Genomic DNA, 16,921 nt, shown 5'->3' with positions numbered 1-16,921 from the left:
TACCACTGCATGATCGGAATACCATCATGCCGAACAACTACCAAATGGCTGAACAACGAGCATTGTACCTCAAAAAGAAATTCAAAAGGGATGAGGTCTATGCAGCCGAGTATAAGGAGTTCATGAGTGACATCATAAGGAAAGGATATGCGGAAAAGGTACCACCAGAAGAGCTACACCAGGAGAATGGCAAACTGTGGTACATACCACACCATGGTGTCTACCATAAACGCAAGAAAACTATCCGTGTGGTCTTCGATTGTGCATCATCCTATAAAGGTACATCACTCAACAAGGTACTCCTTCAGGGCCCCGATCTAGCCAACTCGCTCATTGGTGTTCTGCTCAGGTTCCGGCAGGAACCCATCGCTCTTATGGCAGATATTGAGGGCATGTTTCACCAAGTGCGTGTTAACGAAGAGGACGTAAACCTGCTCAGATTTCTGTGGTGGCCAGATGGCGACACCAGCAAAAGTTTGGAGGAGTACAGAATGAGAGTTCATCTGTTCGGAGCTGTATCTTCTCCGACCTGTGCCAACTTTGCTTTGCAAAAGACTGCAGATGACAACTGTGAGAAATTTGATCCAGAAATAGCTGACACAGTCAAATCAAATTTCTACGTTGATGACTGTCTCAAGTCTGTAGCGACAGAGAAACACGCTATACAGCTTGTTAAAGACCTGAGACAAATCTGCTCTCTTGGTGGATTCAAATTGACCAAATGGGTTAGTAATAGTCGAGAGGTTCTGGCATCGATCCCTAACGATGACAAGGCAAAACAAATCAAGAATTTGGATCTTGACAGGGAGAAGCTGCCTAATGAAAGAGCCCTCGGTCTGTACTGGGACATTGAGAGCGACATATTCAGTTTTCGTGTTGCCGTTAATAACAGCACCCTTACCAGAAGGTCGATACTCTCTACTGTCAGCTCAGTGTATGATCCCCTTGGTCTTCTTGCGCCGTTCATTCTGAAGGCAAAGCAAATCCTTCAGCAGCTCTGTAAAGACAAATATGGATGGGATGAGGTCGTTCCAGTGGAACTGTCAAAGCCATGGCAGCAATGGCTCAAAGATCTAGACCAGCTGTCCAGGTTTCGAATGGACAGATGTGTGAAACCAAAACACTTTGGTCAAGTGGAAACTGCAGAATTGCATCACTTTAGTGATGCAAGTGAACAAGGTTATGGAACTGCAAGCTACCTGAGGCTCACAAATAGCAAAGATGAAGTTCACATTGCCTTTGTGATGGGGAAATCAAGAGTCACTCCTCTTAAAGTGATAACGATTCCCAGATTGGAACTCACTGCGGCGACACTGGCTGCAAGGATGGACAAAATGCTTCGATCAGAGCTCCAAATAGAGCTCCAGCCATCCACCTTTTGGACTGACAGTCAGTCTGTGTTGAAATATCTGCGAAATAAGACCAGGAGGTTCCACACCTTTGTGGCCAACCGGATTGCAGTGATCCATAACCTGTCAGAAGTTAGTCAGTGGAGGTTTGTCGACTCCAAACGAAATCCCGCTGATGATGCATCGCGAGGACTGAACATTGACTCCTTCCTCAGTTCTGAAACATGGCTTCAAGGACCAGAGTTTCTGGAAAAATCTGAAGCACAATGGCCAAGAACTCCAGAGAACCTCGGATCTGTTCTCTCAGAGGACCCCGAAGTTAGGAGAGAAGCAATTGTTTCCAGCGTTGTCACCAATACGACCGACAAAACTCCAACAAGCAAGCTCATTGAGTACTACTCGTCATGGCACAGCCTGAAGAGAGCTGTAGCTTGGATGATGAAAATAAAGAAACTTCTTCTGGAGATGACTCAGAAGAGGAAAGAGACTTACTCACTCAGGTCAAGTCACAAGGTAAAGACACTGAAGGACCAGATGCTTCGGTTGAAAATGGCTTCAACCCATGCACTTTCAATGGAGGACTTGGAAAATGCTGAAAACGCCATTATTTGCTACGAGCAAAGACAGCATTTCAAGGAGGAAATGTCCTCACTGGAGAGAAGAAAACGGTGCAGTAAAGGAAGCTCTCTTTACAAGCTGGACCCTGTCATTGACTCTGGAATTCTGAGAGTGGGAGGAAGGATTAGGAGGATGGCTATGCCAACTGAGATCAAACATCCAATGATCCTGCCTAAACTTTCACATGTATCTAAATTGATATTGAACCACATTCACCAACAAGTTGGACATGCTGGAAGAGGGCATATGCTCTCTAAACTTCACCAGAAGTATTGGCTGTCCGGTGCAAATTCTTCAGCAAGGAAGATCATCAGGAACTGCGTATTCTGCAGACGACTACAGGCCAAAGCCGGTGAGCAGAAAATGGCTGATCTCCCCTTAGATCGCATAACACCTGATCTTCCCCCGTTCACCCATGTGGGTATAGACTACTTTGGGCCCATCGAGGTGAGACGTGGCCGTGTTCATGTAAAAAGGTGGGGAGTAATCTTCACTTGCCTAGTAAGCCGTGCTGTTCATCTGGAAGTTGCCAGTCACCTGAATACAGATGCATGCATTAATGCTCTTCGTAGGTTCATCTGTCGCAGAGGCTCAGTGAAAACCATCAGGTCAGATCATGGTACCAATTTCATTGCAGCACAAAAGGAGCTGGAGGAATCTGTAAAACCGCTGGACGACGACAAAATCCAGAAAACACTACTCAAAAAAGGAATTGACTGGATATTCAACCCTCCCTCAGGACCTCACCACGGTGGAGTATGGGAGCGGTTAATTCGACTGGTCAAAAAGATTCTCTATTCAGTCCTGAAAGAACAAATCCTGGACGATGATGCTCTACACACAGTCTTGTGTGAGGTTGAGGCTGTCATGAATGATAGGCCCATCACAACAGTGACAAATGACCCAAACGACTTGGAACCCCTCACACCAAATCATCTGCTCCAGTTGAGAACAAACCCAATCATGCCCCCAGGACTGTTTCACAAAGATGACCAATATACAAGGAGGAGATGGAGGCAGGTACAATACCTCGCCGACCTGTTTTGGAAACGTTGGACCAGGGAATACGTTCCACTTATGCAGGAACGTCACAAATGGAATGAAATCAGGAGAAATTTCAGCCCTGGAGATCTCGTTGTCATCGTCGATGACAACGCACCGAGGAACTCGTGGCCCCTGGGACGAGTCGTCAAGACCCTTCCAGGACCTCAAGGACTTGTTCGTAGTGTCTTGGTAAAAACCAAGACCAACGTCATTCAGCGACCCGTCACCAAGCTCTGTCTGCTCTTGGAGGCAGCTGACTGAGCCTACTAGGCCCTATTCTTCTGGTCAAGTGCACCTCTGACTAGTGGATATAGACCTTTTTGGCTCTTGTCTGTCCCCCCCCCCCCCCCCGGAACAATGCACACATACACAAACATTCATGCGCACACACTCGTTCGCATGGATCGTACAGACTTTGGTCGCTTGAATTACGGACTTGGGTATGAACAAGAAGAAGAATGATGAACTTGACTATGCATATTACATGCTGAGGACAGGTGTCCTATATGTTTTCATTTTAATGGCTCTATATTGTGTTATTATTTGGTAATTGCTTTGTAATAAGCAATTCGGGGCTGGTATGTTAGAGCCATTTTTCTATTTATGATTTGCATTTAATCTGCTATGTATTGCCTGCTATATGAATTGCTTATTTTTGTGGTCATTTAATTATTGCTATGAATTTGATGCGTTCGACATTGAATGGAGGTTTCCCCTCCCCTTTTTGTGAAATGATTTGTAGGTGCTAGGCACCTGTTGACAGACAGGTGACTCCCTGCTGGGAGAGAATATGACACAGACGGGGAAGCTCACAGTTTGTTGACCGCGCAGGCTCTTTTTTGTTTTATTAGATATACTCAAAGTTTAGGTTAATTTGTGACGGAGAAATAAATATGTTTTGTTATGACGCAACTTCTGATCTCCGTGAGTGATTGAGTGTATACAAGAAGAGACGCGAGTGTTATCAAACAATAGACTGCAACACCACCCCGACCAACAGTGGCCTTATTTGTTTGGAAAGAAAGGCCACGATACAGTCAGTCAGTCAGTCAGTCAGTCAGTTGGTTGGTTTGGTCACCCCAGGCATGGCCATATATGGTCATGCCTTGTAACATCACGTGACATCATCAGGGATGGAGATCCCTGATGTCATCAATATTAAGCCCATGTATGGGAATGCCCATATATGGAGATCCCTGATGTCATCAATATTGGCCAGCAACTCTACATCTGACCTCAAACCTCAAACCCTTAGATCTGCATCTGCAGCTGACCTGTTCTGACATTCCATATGTTGACCCTTCCCTGTCCATCCTTCCTCTTCGATGTCTCCCTTTTGACTGATACCTGTCCATTTAATTGTAAACTCTAGGCGGGCCTGCCCCAAAGTTAGCGCGCCCAGCAGCCAGCGAAAACTAGAGTTCTTAACAGGCCCGAAAATGAAGGCCCGGCCCTACCTGGGCCCTCATCACACTCAAGACATTGCCCGCGCTGCCACCCGCCACCGCTCCATATATGGCCAGCACAGAATTCATTCCATATGTTGATCTGACCCTCCCATGCCAAAGCGCCAGTGCTCGGCCAGCAGTCTGCTGTCACCTAGGAGGATGCATGCACGCGACCTCGCTCTATCCTTAGATCTCCATATATGGAGCTGACCTGTTCTGACATTCCATATGTTGATCTGACCACATCAAACCCTGTACACTCAAGACATGCTCACCCTCAGGCGTCTTACTGGTAGTAGAACAGTCAGCTAATCCTGGAAACCATGGCATGGCATGGCAACGCCAGCATATGTTCGGGGTGTGACACCATTGTGTGATAAAGCATGAATCAGGTTTTAAAAGGCCAGTCCACACCAACTCCTTGCAACACCAACTCCTTGCAACATCAACTCCTTGCACTAAACCAATGCAACTAGTCGCAACTCCTGGAGGGCCACTTCAACCCTTTTGCAACAAGATCTTATTTTAATGATGTTTGGGAGACAAGATACACTTTCCTGGGGTTTTTATGTGGGTAATTTGTGTTTTTAGATATTTTAGTATCTGTGATGTCATGGATGGACACTGGTCTAGGGGTGACCGATGGACTCGACACCGGGCACTGCACTCCCTGTGGTGGTGTGGAACGCGTGTGTCAAATATGAAGTCGGTGGGGCGAACGGTTTTCGAGTTACGTGGATTACAGACGCACACACAGAGACTTGGTGCATTTATATTGATATTACAATATAATACAACCATTGTTCCACATTTTCAGTAAACATTTGGAGCTGAAAAGAAAACATGTCATATGTGCATGCACGCACGCACGCACACACCCACACACACACATAAACACAGAGTATTGGGACCTGCGTATGGTGAGTTGTAGGGTCTTGTAGGATCCTTTGACCAGTGAGATTGCTTCCTGTCTGAATCCACTCAGCTGCACCTCGTTAATGATGATCATCTCATCCCCAGCCTGTAGGGGGTGCTCTAAGCGGTCCGCCTTACCCCCTTCCTCTACCTGCGGACAAAAGACAAGTATATATTATGCATGTTGTATGTACTGTATAATGTAGATATATATATTTATTTTTGAGCGGTGCACACCGTTCCATAGAAGGGCTACTGTATGTGTGTCTCTATGACTATGTATGTACTGTAAGTCTGTTCAGAATATGACCCATTGATCCCTGCAGATGATTGGGGTCGCATTCGGGTCACACACTGTCGAGCAGCCGGGCCATTCACACTGAGCAGCATTCACACACACATACACGTGTGCGCGCACACACACACACACACACACACACACACACACACACACACACACACACACACACACACACACACACACACACACACACACACACACACACACACACACACACACACACACACACACACACACACACACACACACACACACACACACACACACACACACACACACACACACACACACACAGAGAGAGAGAGAGAGAGAGAGAGAGAGAGAGAAAGAGCCTGCACCGCTCAGTTCACACGGGTGTGATTTTTATTTGAGACAGACAGCAGGAGAGCTTAGAGTTAAGACAGTGTATAGAGACGCGACATACAGTGGGAATTTAAGCTTAGAGGGAGACAGTGTAGGAGAGAGACAGAATTGCATCTATGTGTTTGGCAGTGTATGTGTGTGCACGTGTGTGTGTGCATGCACGTGTGTACATCTGCATTGATGGGGTCACTATGAAGGACAGCAGGGGGTCTTGGCTGACCGCCTGGTGACCACCATGTCCTCTATAACCCTCTGTTTCTCTCTCTGTGTCTGTGCTCCCTGAGGACCAGCTCCAGCTCCAAGAACAGTGCTTTGCTCGAGGGCCATGGCAGGAGTGTGTTCCAGGCAACAAAGTCTTATACACACCTATATGCCTGAAGAAGGTCTTTGACCGAAACGTTGCCTAAATAAAGTTCGTATTGCAAATGCAGACAGTGTGCGGGTCTTCTGTGCAGGAGTGTGTTCCAAACATGAATGGGTTTTGGTGAGGAAGACAAAAACCACTTCGGACTCAGGAATGGAGAACATGCCAACTCTAAAAGAAAAATAAAATCTCAAGTCTGAAAATGTAATGATGTTTTAGGCCGACCAGCTGAAGAAATATTGACATTTCTGAGACCATTCATGTTTCTGGAAGATGCTTCTAAACTTGAATTCTATTGCTGGTTTGATCACTTCGAATACTCTTTCATCTTAAAATAACTACCGGTAATGACCAAAAATAGCCAATCTACAAGCTCACAACACGTCGCGCTGCGACACACACCAACACACATTCACACACACAGGCACACGGCACACACACACACACACACACGACCCACATATTTCCCGGAAGATTGTCGTGTTGAGTCATCCCTTCTGCTCCATCGCACACGGATTTGCACACGTGTGTGCACACACACACACACACACACACACACACACACACACACACACACACACACACACACACACACACACACACACACACACACACACACACACACACACACACACACACACACACACACACACACACACACACGCATAGTAAAACCAGACACATGTAACTTGTTATGGGGAATGTATTCTGGTCCCCTTGAGGGACATGATCAATATCTGTAGAAGACTAAAATGTCCCAGTTTTCAACATTCACTGCCAACTTTGTCATTGCCATTGTCATCATTGTCTCTCAGTGTGTCATTTCAAAGTAAATGACACACACAAAACAATCAGCTTCATTACCGGGCGCTTTGCGGAGAACAAAGGACAGCAATACAGATAACATAGAGTCTAATAAAGGCGTGGTCTACCTGTCCAATCTTAAGCTATAAATAGATGGTGAGTTACTACGTGTGCAGTGAGTGAATGAAGTCACACACATCACATTGTGGTGTTCAATGGTAGCTGCACAATAAAGACTGGCTGCTTGTGTGTACAGTGTAAAAATAGTGAGTCAGAGTGTTAATTTTAGAGTGTACAAATGGACAAAATGACCCTGGTGGTATGGTCCTCTAACTCAGGGGTTCTCAACGTTTTTGGCCGGGGACCCCCGGAAATGCTTTGGCAATGTCTCGGGACCCCCGCCCCGCCCCCTCCCGACCCCCAATATAAATTGACTGCTACAATAACCTTAAACCATTTTGGGCGGGAACCCCTTTTGGTGTTTTAAGCATTGTTATAATTTAGCTATTGAAAAATAGCAGATCTACAAGCTCATAGCGCGCCACCGAGTGGCGCGCTACGAGCTTGTATCTCTGCTATTTTTGAGAAATCGTGATTTAAAAAAAATATATATATATATATATATTTTTTTGAAAATAATTTGGGGACCCCCTAAAATAATTTGGCGACCCCCCGAGGGGTCGCGACCCACGGGTTGAGAACCCCTGCTCTAACTAACAAGCTTTAGTCCCAAACAGCTAGAGATGCTCCGATAATTGGCAATTTACCCTATCTGTGATCGGCAATTTACCCTATCTGGAGAAATCTTTTACACCGTGTAAATGGTATAAATGTCAATCAGATATATAGTATAATATTATTTTGCATTTATGTGACAGGCCTAAACATTCTCCACTTCCTCCCCACACACAGGTTTTGACGTGGGTTTTGACATATAATAATTTTGGAAATATTAAAATGTTCCCCTTACGCACAAGATCGGTATCGTATCAGACCTATCGGTATCGGTATCAGACCTATCTTACTAGATGGAAAGTTACATGAGCACTGACCGCAAATAGGCACATTATACACACCAAAACTATAGGTACAGAATCTAATATGAATGACCTTGACCTTTGATCTCGGGCGCATAATGCTACAACATCAACTGGTTAAAGCTATTAAAGTGGCTGCAAAGCAGACATTATTCTATGTAATATGTATGCATTCTCAGTTCGTCACAGAATAATATTCTGTTCTTATCAACCAACCAGCCAATTGACTGATTAAAAAAAAATGATTTTCAAGGTTCAGAAATGATCAAGCTTCAAAAATACATGCAGTGTTCTGTTTGTACTCTCTGGCCCTGGACGCTGGGGGCGTGTCTGCTGAATCTGGATATATTTGCATATTTTCCAGAATGCACTTTGGGTCACAGGGAATGTGGAGTTGTTTACCTATAGTTATTTGAATATGGGGATGCATAATTAGGCCTTTTATCCATGTCGAGTCAAACAATCTATGCCAGCGGTGGGCAACTTTGACAATGGAGAGGGCCACTATATTTCAACACTCACTCCCTAGGGCCATATATTACGGTCGTCGCAAAAATAGCCGATCTACAAGCTCAAAACGCGTCGCGCTGCGACGCGTTTTGAGCTTGTAGATCGGCTATTTTTGCTATATTCGAATTTAAATCTTGAATTTTTCCTATTTTTTTAATCAGAATCCTGAAAATTAATATTTTTCATTTCAAATGCCTTTAATTATACTTGTGTTGAAGCATTGAGCTACTAATTTAGACTGAAGTAATTAAAGCGGGTCATGTTTGCATGTTGTGGAATTGTAATCAGCTGAAACCAATATTATATCAGAATTCTGACATTAACCTGAGGGCCGCATTAAGTGAAGCCAAAATGGTTTAAGGTTATTGTAGCAGTCAATTTATATTGGGGGTCGGGAGGGGGCGGGGCGGGGGTCCCGAGACGTTGCCAAAGCATTTCCGGGGGTCCCCGGCCAAAAACGTTGAGAACCCCTGGGCTAGGCTAATCATCATGCTTTGTCATACGATTTGGAATATTCTTTGAAACATTGTAACAGCTCAAATCTTGTATGGGGTTCCCTGGCACTGCATGTCTTCGGACGGGGGTCCATGTTCATTTGGGGGTCCTCCTTGACATACAAGAGTTTGAGAACCACTGAGTTAAGGATGCTGCCTGCAGCATGCTACACGGAATGCAAGAGTGTGCCAACAGCCATAGAAATGTGTGGCTGATTAGAAACACTTATGCAATCAGCAGGCCTGCCAGCTGATTACAGCTGGGGCGTATGACTTCCATGTCCTGTATCAACTAACAAGATGCTTCATTTAGTCCCATTTAGCATTGAAGTGCAAATACTGTACCACAATATGACCCATCGTTGATTCAGATATCTTGTGTTTTCTTTTCTTTTTTTTTAATGTTAATGCAGTGTCTTTATTTAGTTGTTTTGAACACAGATGCCTGGAGTCTAAGCCTGACTTGAGACTAAAAGGCATTTCCCAAGAATAAATATCCCCAAATAAGGCCAGCAGAACTGCTCAGTAGCTCTGTGTGTGTGTGTGTGTGTGTGTGTGTGTGTGTGTGTGTGTGTGTGTGTGTGTGTGTGTGTGTGTGTGTGTGTGTGTGTGTGTGTGTGTGTGCGTGTGTGCGTGCGCGTGTGTGCGTGTGTGCGTTTGTGTGCGTGTGTGTGTGTGAGTTTCTTGTGCGTGCGTTGATTCTCACTCAGTATGGTATTCCAGCTGAAATTCATTACCCCGTCAACAGTAATAACCAAACAGAATAGCTGAACCAACAGAGCAGACTGGCTAAAAAAAACATACTTCTCTAAATCAAGCCCAGACCCCGTTACAGGAGCAACACAGGTGGGCTTGGGGTCTGCTTCTAATGCCCTCTCACTTACAGTACTCTAAATCCTGTTAAAATATGTTAATGGACTGTTAACTTACTAGAATTTCGCGGGCCTTCGGCCCGCTCATCCCAGAGTTGCGTTGGCCCGCGTTGCGATACAGAAGTCCACAGATACAGAAGTGCACAGTGACACGCGTTGTATGCAGCTGTTTTGTGTTGCAGCGCGCGTGTAGTGTTGTTATCCATATATGCGGCTCGGTTCGTCCCGTTTGTTCCACGCCAGGTGTCGACGCAGTCGTTGGCGCAAATTTCTTATTATTTTAACTGTGTATGTAATTGCGGCTAGTAGCACACATTTTTTTTTAGGAGCACGATGAAAAGTTATGAAATAATGTGTTTGAGGGCCCTCCTATATACAGCTTTAGTCCCCACACGTCTCAATATTTGCCATTGACAAAGAACAGAGAAATTAGGTCGAAATGCCGCTAAATATGACGTAAATTAAAATGTATTATATATATATGTTTTTTTAATTGAATGTAAATACTTTACTTATAAAAAAACCTGGCAACCCGCACCCCGCGGTCATTTTCCGCTAACCGGAGCGGTGCTCCCTAGCCTGCTGGAGGGGTTCACATCATCCCATGCAGCCTCGAGAGGAAAAAGAAGGCAAATAAATGCAGCCTTGAGGCTACCTCCCAATGTGGTGTTGTGGAGCTTGATCACCTCCTCGTCCTCCTTTTCTCCCCAAATTGTCAATGCCACATTTTTTTTTAGGAGCACGATGAAAAGTTATGAACTAATGTGTTTGAGGGCCCTCCTATATACAGCTTTAGTCCCCACACGTCTCAATATTTGCCATTGACAAAGAACAGAGAAATTAGGTCGAAATGCCGCTAAATATGACGTAAATTAAAATGTATTATATATATATGTTTTTTTAATTGAATGTAAATACTTTACTTATAAAAAAACCTGGCAACCCGCACCCCGCGGTCATTTTCCGCTAACCGGAGCGGTGCTCCCTAGCCTGCTGGAGGGGTTCACATCATCCCATGCAGCCTCGAGAGGAAAAAGAAGGCAAATAAATGCAGCCTTGAGGCTCCCTACCAATGTGGTGTTGTGGAGCTTGATCACCTCCTCGTCCTCCTTTTCTGCCCAAATTGGCAATGCCAATAAATGCAAAAGTTGCCTAGTGTGAATACTTCCACAGCCTAAGTAGTAAAGGAGAAACTATCAGTCTTCTCCGAAGTCGGTCAATGTTTGTCAACTCAGCACGTGTTGACAACGCATATTAGTAAACAGAAGCCGTATGTGTGTCACACCAAAAGTGGTGACCTCATAGAGTATATATATAATAGAGACTGAACTTGCGCGAAGCTCCGCCCCCCCAGCTATTCATGTCAGTGGAAGTTGCTCAGTGGCGTTTTGAAGCACCCGGAAGACTGCCGGAAGTCCCTCCCAGGACCTCAACTTTGAGGTCCTGAGTGACGTAGGGCAACTGAGCGCTCAACGTTAAAGCCCAGCTGCACGGGGTTTCCCGGTCATGAATCCACGGGTCCGCCTGTAGTCCCTCCTCCTACCACTAGGACCCAGAGCTTCAACGTTGGAAAGTCTGCCTGCCCCCTTGGGTGACCTATAGAATCCTGTACATAGAAGCATCACGCAATCGTCTCCCTCCCTGTGTGGGTCACGTGGTGGGCTCTGAGCAAATGGGAGAGAGAATGTAGTGTTGCCAGGTCCGCGTATTGTAAGCGAGTGGTAGTGTGTGTAAGTAGCGTGTTGAATGGCATTTTTTCTGTGCTTGTTTTCATAGACGTGGCAACAAATTAGGCGGGGGTGTCGGTGCTTGTGGCGTGTTTGTGTTTATTATTGATATTGATATTGTTTGCGAGTGTGGACGGGAGCCGGCTGTAGTGGCAGTGCGATGACAATTTTTACGCGGCTGGTGTCGAGTGTGGCCGTGCGGCGCGACATGAGGAGATAGGGAACCAACGACGCGGAGGGTAAGTGTGTGACGTGTTAGTGTGTTGTTGCAGTGTGTGTTGCAGCGTGTTGCAGCGTGTCAGTGACGTAGTAGCTGGTGCCTTTTGTTCCTGTGCGTGCTTTTGGGCACATGTTTTCAATTGTAATATAGGATTGTGCACATTCCCCATTGCAGCTAATGAAGACTTACCCATACTCCCATACCTGCCTTTCTTACCTACCTTGCAAGTGGCAACTGCATTATTTTTATCGTACATTTTGGTGATATATTTATCGTATTTATCGTTCAAAACTGTTACTTTTCAGGGTTAAAAAATAAATAAATATATATATATATATATATATATATATATATCAAAAGAAGCATATCTACAAGCACATATCTCTGATACTTTTGATGTTTTTGTGTGACGCTATAGTAGGATAAAGTAGAGTGTTAATGTATCAATATTTTGTTACTATATTGTTATTAGCACAGTCTCGCTGAACATGCCACAGCAGCACACTGCTTTCTCTGCTTGGCAAATAAACCCTCTTGAATCTTGAATCCCAACAACAGCTCCATTTTTACACTCTCAGGGATAAACAGAACAGTCAGGTCGTTGAAGTGACAAATGAACCTCTAACCCTGGCAGAGTCAGTGCCATGCTCTGCCAGTGGCACGGATTCATAAAAGACCCTTTGACGTCATCTGGTGCGCTCTGAATCCCCCAGAGACGTCCCACACAGCGACGCGCTTGTCTACCCTCCACTGTCCAGCTCCTATCCATTCAAACGGAATGGCGGCGTGCCTGTATGACTGGTCTCTGAGACACACAAACACGCAACGCAGGGCCTCGCTGGGTTGGCGGGTGGTGGGTGCACACCAGCCCTGACAGTAGTGCTGGTGTGCAGTAGGGCTGTCACGATCACCACCTTCTACTTGACGATTCATTGTCATACAAATAATTCATTGTCACGTCTAAATAAAAATATATACATCTCTGTTTGCCTTTTAGGCTTCGTAAACCAAAATTGCACAGGGTAGATATCATGACAAATAACTTGAGGCCGATTCCAATACAAAATTACAAATGCCTTCTAAATCAGTAGTTCTCACACTTTCAAGATTTTTCAAAAAATAGCAGATGTACAAGCTTGCAGCGCAGAACCAAGTGACATGCTGTGTAACCTGCTATTTTTTTTAATAGCCAACGCTAACATCTAAAATGACACAGATGCTTTACTGGTTTTAATGGGTTAAACAGGTGACGGTGTCAGTTGGTACCAAACCGGAGCTTGTACAAAGAGAAGTATTGTATGCAAGACACAGGTTAGCAAGCTAACGTTAGTTACTGTTGTGGGAAGAACTTGGAGGACAAACCAGGTGACATCAAACTGTCCTCGTGAATCTCTTTCATTGTACACAGTAAAAATACAGTTAAAATAAGTGTTAAATAGCTCTATATATGTGTTTGTTCAGTAACAGGGGTCTTTCCAGTTCTTTAGAAAACAGAAATACATTTTCAGGTTGAGATAAACAATTTCAGTAACAAGGAACTCATGCTTGTTGCATGCAGGAAGTAGCCCTAATTTTGGAAATGGAAGTAATGAAACAAAGAAATGAGCACTCTAAATTGGAATTGGAAGGAACACCATCAAATTTAAGCTGATGAATGGGTTCTCTCTCCTGACTTTCTATAATCAACTAAATCGATTAGTCTGATTGATTCACTTATGCCCTGCAATATACTTTGTTGTACAATGTCGGAATGCAATCTACAAGCTCACAACGCATCGCCTTGCGACACATTGTGAGTTTTTATTTATTTATATCGTAATCGAGGTAAAGGTTTGTGATATATATTAGAATATATATTGATTTGAAGTCTTATTGTCGCACAGTCCTACCCCGAAGAGAGCACTTTGGAACTGTGTCGCATGGGAGGGCTGTGGGCAATTCAAAATTCCGTCCACCAGTGACACCATCAATGGTGAATCCAAGCTAATAGAAACTGCAGTCTTTCTATTCCTCAAAAGTTGCAATACAAAAATGGAAGCCATCGTTCTCATGATAATAAAAATAATATATATATTTTTTATTTTGTTAAAAAGGAATCTGCCTGATGATGTCACTGGTGGACGGGTTTCTGAACTGTCCACAGCCCTCCTATGAGACACAGACTGTATAGTAAAAAAAAAAGTAGTGATGTGGTCCTTTAACAACGTAAAAGTAGCGACTGCTGGATGGATAATATGGTAGCAGGAGTCCAATGAGAAACCACTCGGCACTCTATCATATCCTGACAGCCGTGACCCTTTGATTGGCCTTCAGTCCTAAGGCAGGGCAGGGGACAGAGAAGGAGGGATCAGTGGCCCTTTGATTGGCCTCCAGTCCTATAAGGCGGGGCAGGGGACAGAGAAGGAGGGATCAGTCCTATAAGGCGGGGCAGGGGACAGAGAAGGAGGGATCAGTGGCCCTTTGATTGGCCTCCAGTCCTATAAGGCGGGGCAGGGGACAGAGAAGGAGGAATCAGTGGAAGAGGAACATGGAAGGAAGGAGGGATCATAGAATGAGAGAGAGGAAGGGAGAGACCAAGACAGACAAGAGGGAAAGAGACCGAGTAGGGCAAAAAGACAGGTCAAAGAGAGGGAGAAGTCGAGAGAGAGTCAGAGAGAGAGAGAGAGAGAGAGAGAGAGAGAGAGAGAGAGAGGGAGAAAGAGAGGGAGAAAGAGAGGGAGGGGGGAGAGAGACACAGGGAGAGAGAAACAGGTCATGTGAGAGAGGGAGACAGGAGTTGACGGACGGACGGACGGACGGACGGACGGACGGACGGACGGACGGACATGACAGAGAGACAGCCTGAAGACCCTTTGCTTAAACCTGACACAGGGCGACAGAAGATTAAATAAAACCTTCCAAGCCTCAAGAACACATACAAAAAAGAACGAAATTCTGTGTCACATTTTTCACATTCTTGTTCTATTTTCTCTAGACATTTGGCCTCCTTCCCAGAACAACTTCTATGCATACCAGACCTGCTTTTATTTTTTAGCAGATGCTCTCATCCAGATAAAATTGAGTTAGACTCAAACAGTCAACAGTGTTTTGTCTGCAACTGCCTGTCTTAAGAGGTTAATCATAGCTGCCGCTCTACCTGTACTTTACCCGTATTTTAATCTCATCTATACTCTCTTACAAGTACAAGTCCCATATTCAAAATGTACTGTAAACGTATGGCACCAAAATATTACCAAAATTAAAAGTAGTCATTGTGCAGAATGTCCCATTTTTCTACTTGCCCGATGGGCAAGTGCCTCTGAGACCAGTACACCCCAAAATATATACATCAATAATATGATCTATTAAATTGCATTACCCACACTGTACATAATTTGGTGTCCATATATTCAAACGGGTAAGGACTATTATCTCATTTCTAAATTCCAATTTCCACTGTGACTGCAAGCTGACATGTGTGACATAGCAGGGCAAAGTAAACAAATAACAGCCAGGGATCAGGTGAACATCATACATGAACTAAGCTGGAATTATCTACTACGTCATTGTCATATGAAAGATGTCATAAATGTGTATGATTTCATTTGTGCTCATTCAAAGATGAAGGGTTGAAAAAGACTTTAAAACAACAGTTCAGTTATTTCTTAATGATAAAGATCTCTTTGCTTTCCTGGCACAAACGGGCGGGCGGCATAAATAACCAAAGAAGATTCAATAAATAACATTGATTTCGGCATCTGTCAAATTGTTATGTTATCGGTATCTGCCAAGAATTTCACAATCCATTGAGAGGGAGTGAGAGAGAAGATGGGAAGATTAACACACACAAGGAGGCACATGGACACCAGTGTTGCCATGTCCGCTTATTATAAGCTTGTTTCTAAAGTGTATAGTTGCTTCACTGCTTATATTATAATTATGCATATAATTTATTATTTAAACCAGTGGTTCATAAATATTTTCATGTCATGGACCGCCACGTTAATATTTGTCCCTAAACGCCATCTGAAAATATTTTGGGCCAGGGAGCCCTGTACCAGATTTGTGCCGTTGGAATGTAATGTAAAATATTCCACATTTTATTTCAAGATTTGTTTGGAAAATAGCAGATCTACAAGCTTATAAATGGTCTATTTTCAACTAGCCGACATAATCAGTATATAGGTTTAAATTGCTCATGTGATGATCGATAGTCACTTCTTTTGGGCTTGTTTCCCAAGACCTGATTGCTTATTTCTCTCACAAGTTCTGCAAACACTGATGGACACACAGATGGAGGGGAGCCAATTCAGTTCAATTTTATGAAAGTGTCAAATCACAACAAGTTGTCTCAAGATACTATAGCAGAGACCCGATATTGTCCCATCCTGAGCAAGCAATTTTTGTGTGGAGGAGGGAGAGGTGGGAAACCCCTCAGGCAACACCACCTGATATGGGCTTAACTGGAAAGATCAGAAAACACCGCACAGTAATGAAGTGTGAGGTTTAAGGTTCAAGGCAAGCATGATAGATTTGCACCTGTGCACTGTGATGTTGAAGGCTCAAATCAATGTCAAAGTCTCTCCTACACTGTCTGTCTGCAGCTTCCCTACTGTCTGTCTTTCCTACAATGTTTGTCTCTCTCATCTTTCCCACTGTCCGTCTTTCCTACACTGTCTGTTTCTCTCAGCTTTCCTACTGTCTGTCTCTCCTACAATGTCTCCATATCCCTCCGCTTTCTATACTGTCTGTCTCTCCTAGTCCTACACTGTCTCTCTCAGCTTTCCTATAGTCCTACTGTGTCTGTCCTCCTACTATGTCTCCCTCACAGTTTTGTCTCTCCTGCACTGTCTCTCTTTCCTTAGCAGTCTCCCTC

The 16,921-nt window shown here is 44.3% G+C and overlaps 1 protein-coding gene across 1 annotated transcript in view; it reads right to left on the bottom strand.

Moving 5' to 3' along the window:
* The window catches only part of LOC306939420 (protein Shroom2-like), a gene marked incomplete at its 3' end in the record, with an annotated part of 47,122 nt that overhangs the window by 29,462 nt on the left and 739 nt on the right, over nucleotides 1-16,921 (bottom strand). Inside the window, exon 2 of the mRNA XM_079524008.1 lies at nucleotides 5,371-5,525. Within this exon, the coding sequence (XP_079380134.1) occupies nucleotides 5,371-5,525 (155 nt within the window). The remainder of the gene's footprint in view (nucleotides 1-5,370; nucleotides 5,526-16,921) is intronic.

The sequence above is a fragment of the Electrona antarctica genome (genome assembly GCF_951216825.1).
Source record: "Electrona antarctica genome assembly, chromosome: 16".
Taxonomy (NCBI): domain Eukaryota; kingdom Metazoa; phylum Chordata; class Actinopteri; order Myctophiformes; family Myctophidae; genus Electrona; species Electrona antarctica.
The sequence above is the reverse complement of the archived record's forward strand: the minus strand, read 5'-3'. Positions and strand labels throughout refer to the sequence as shown.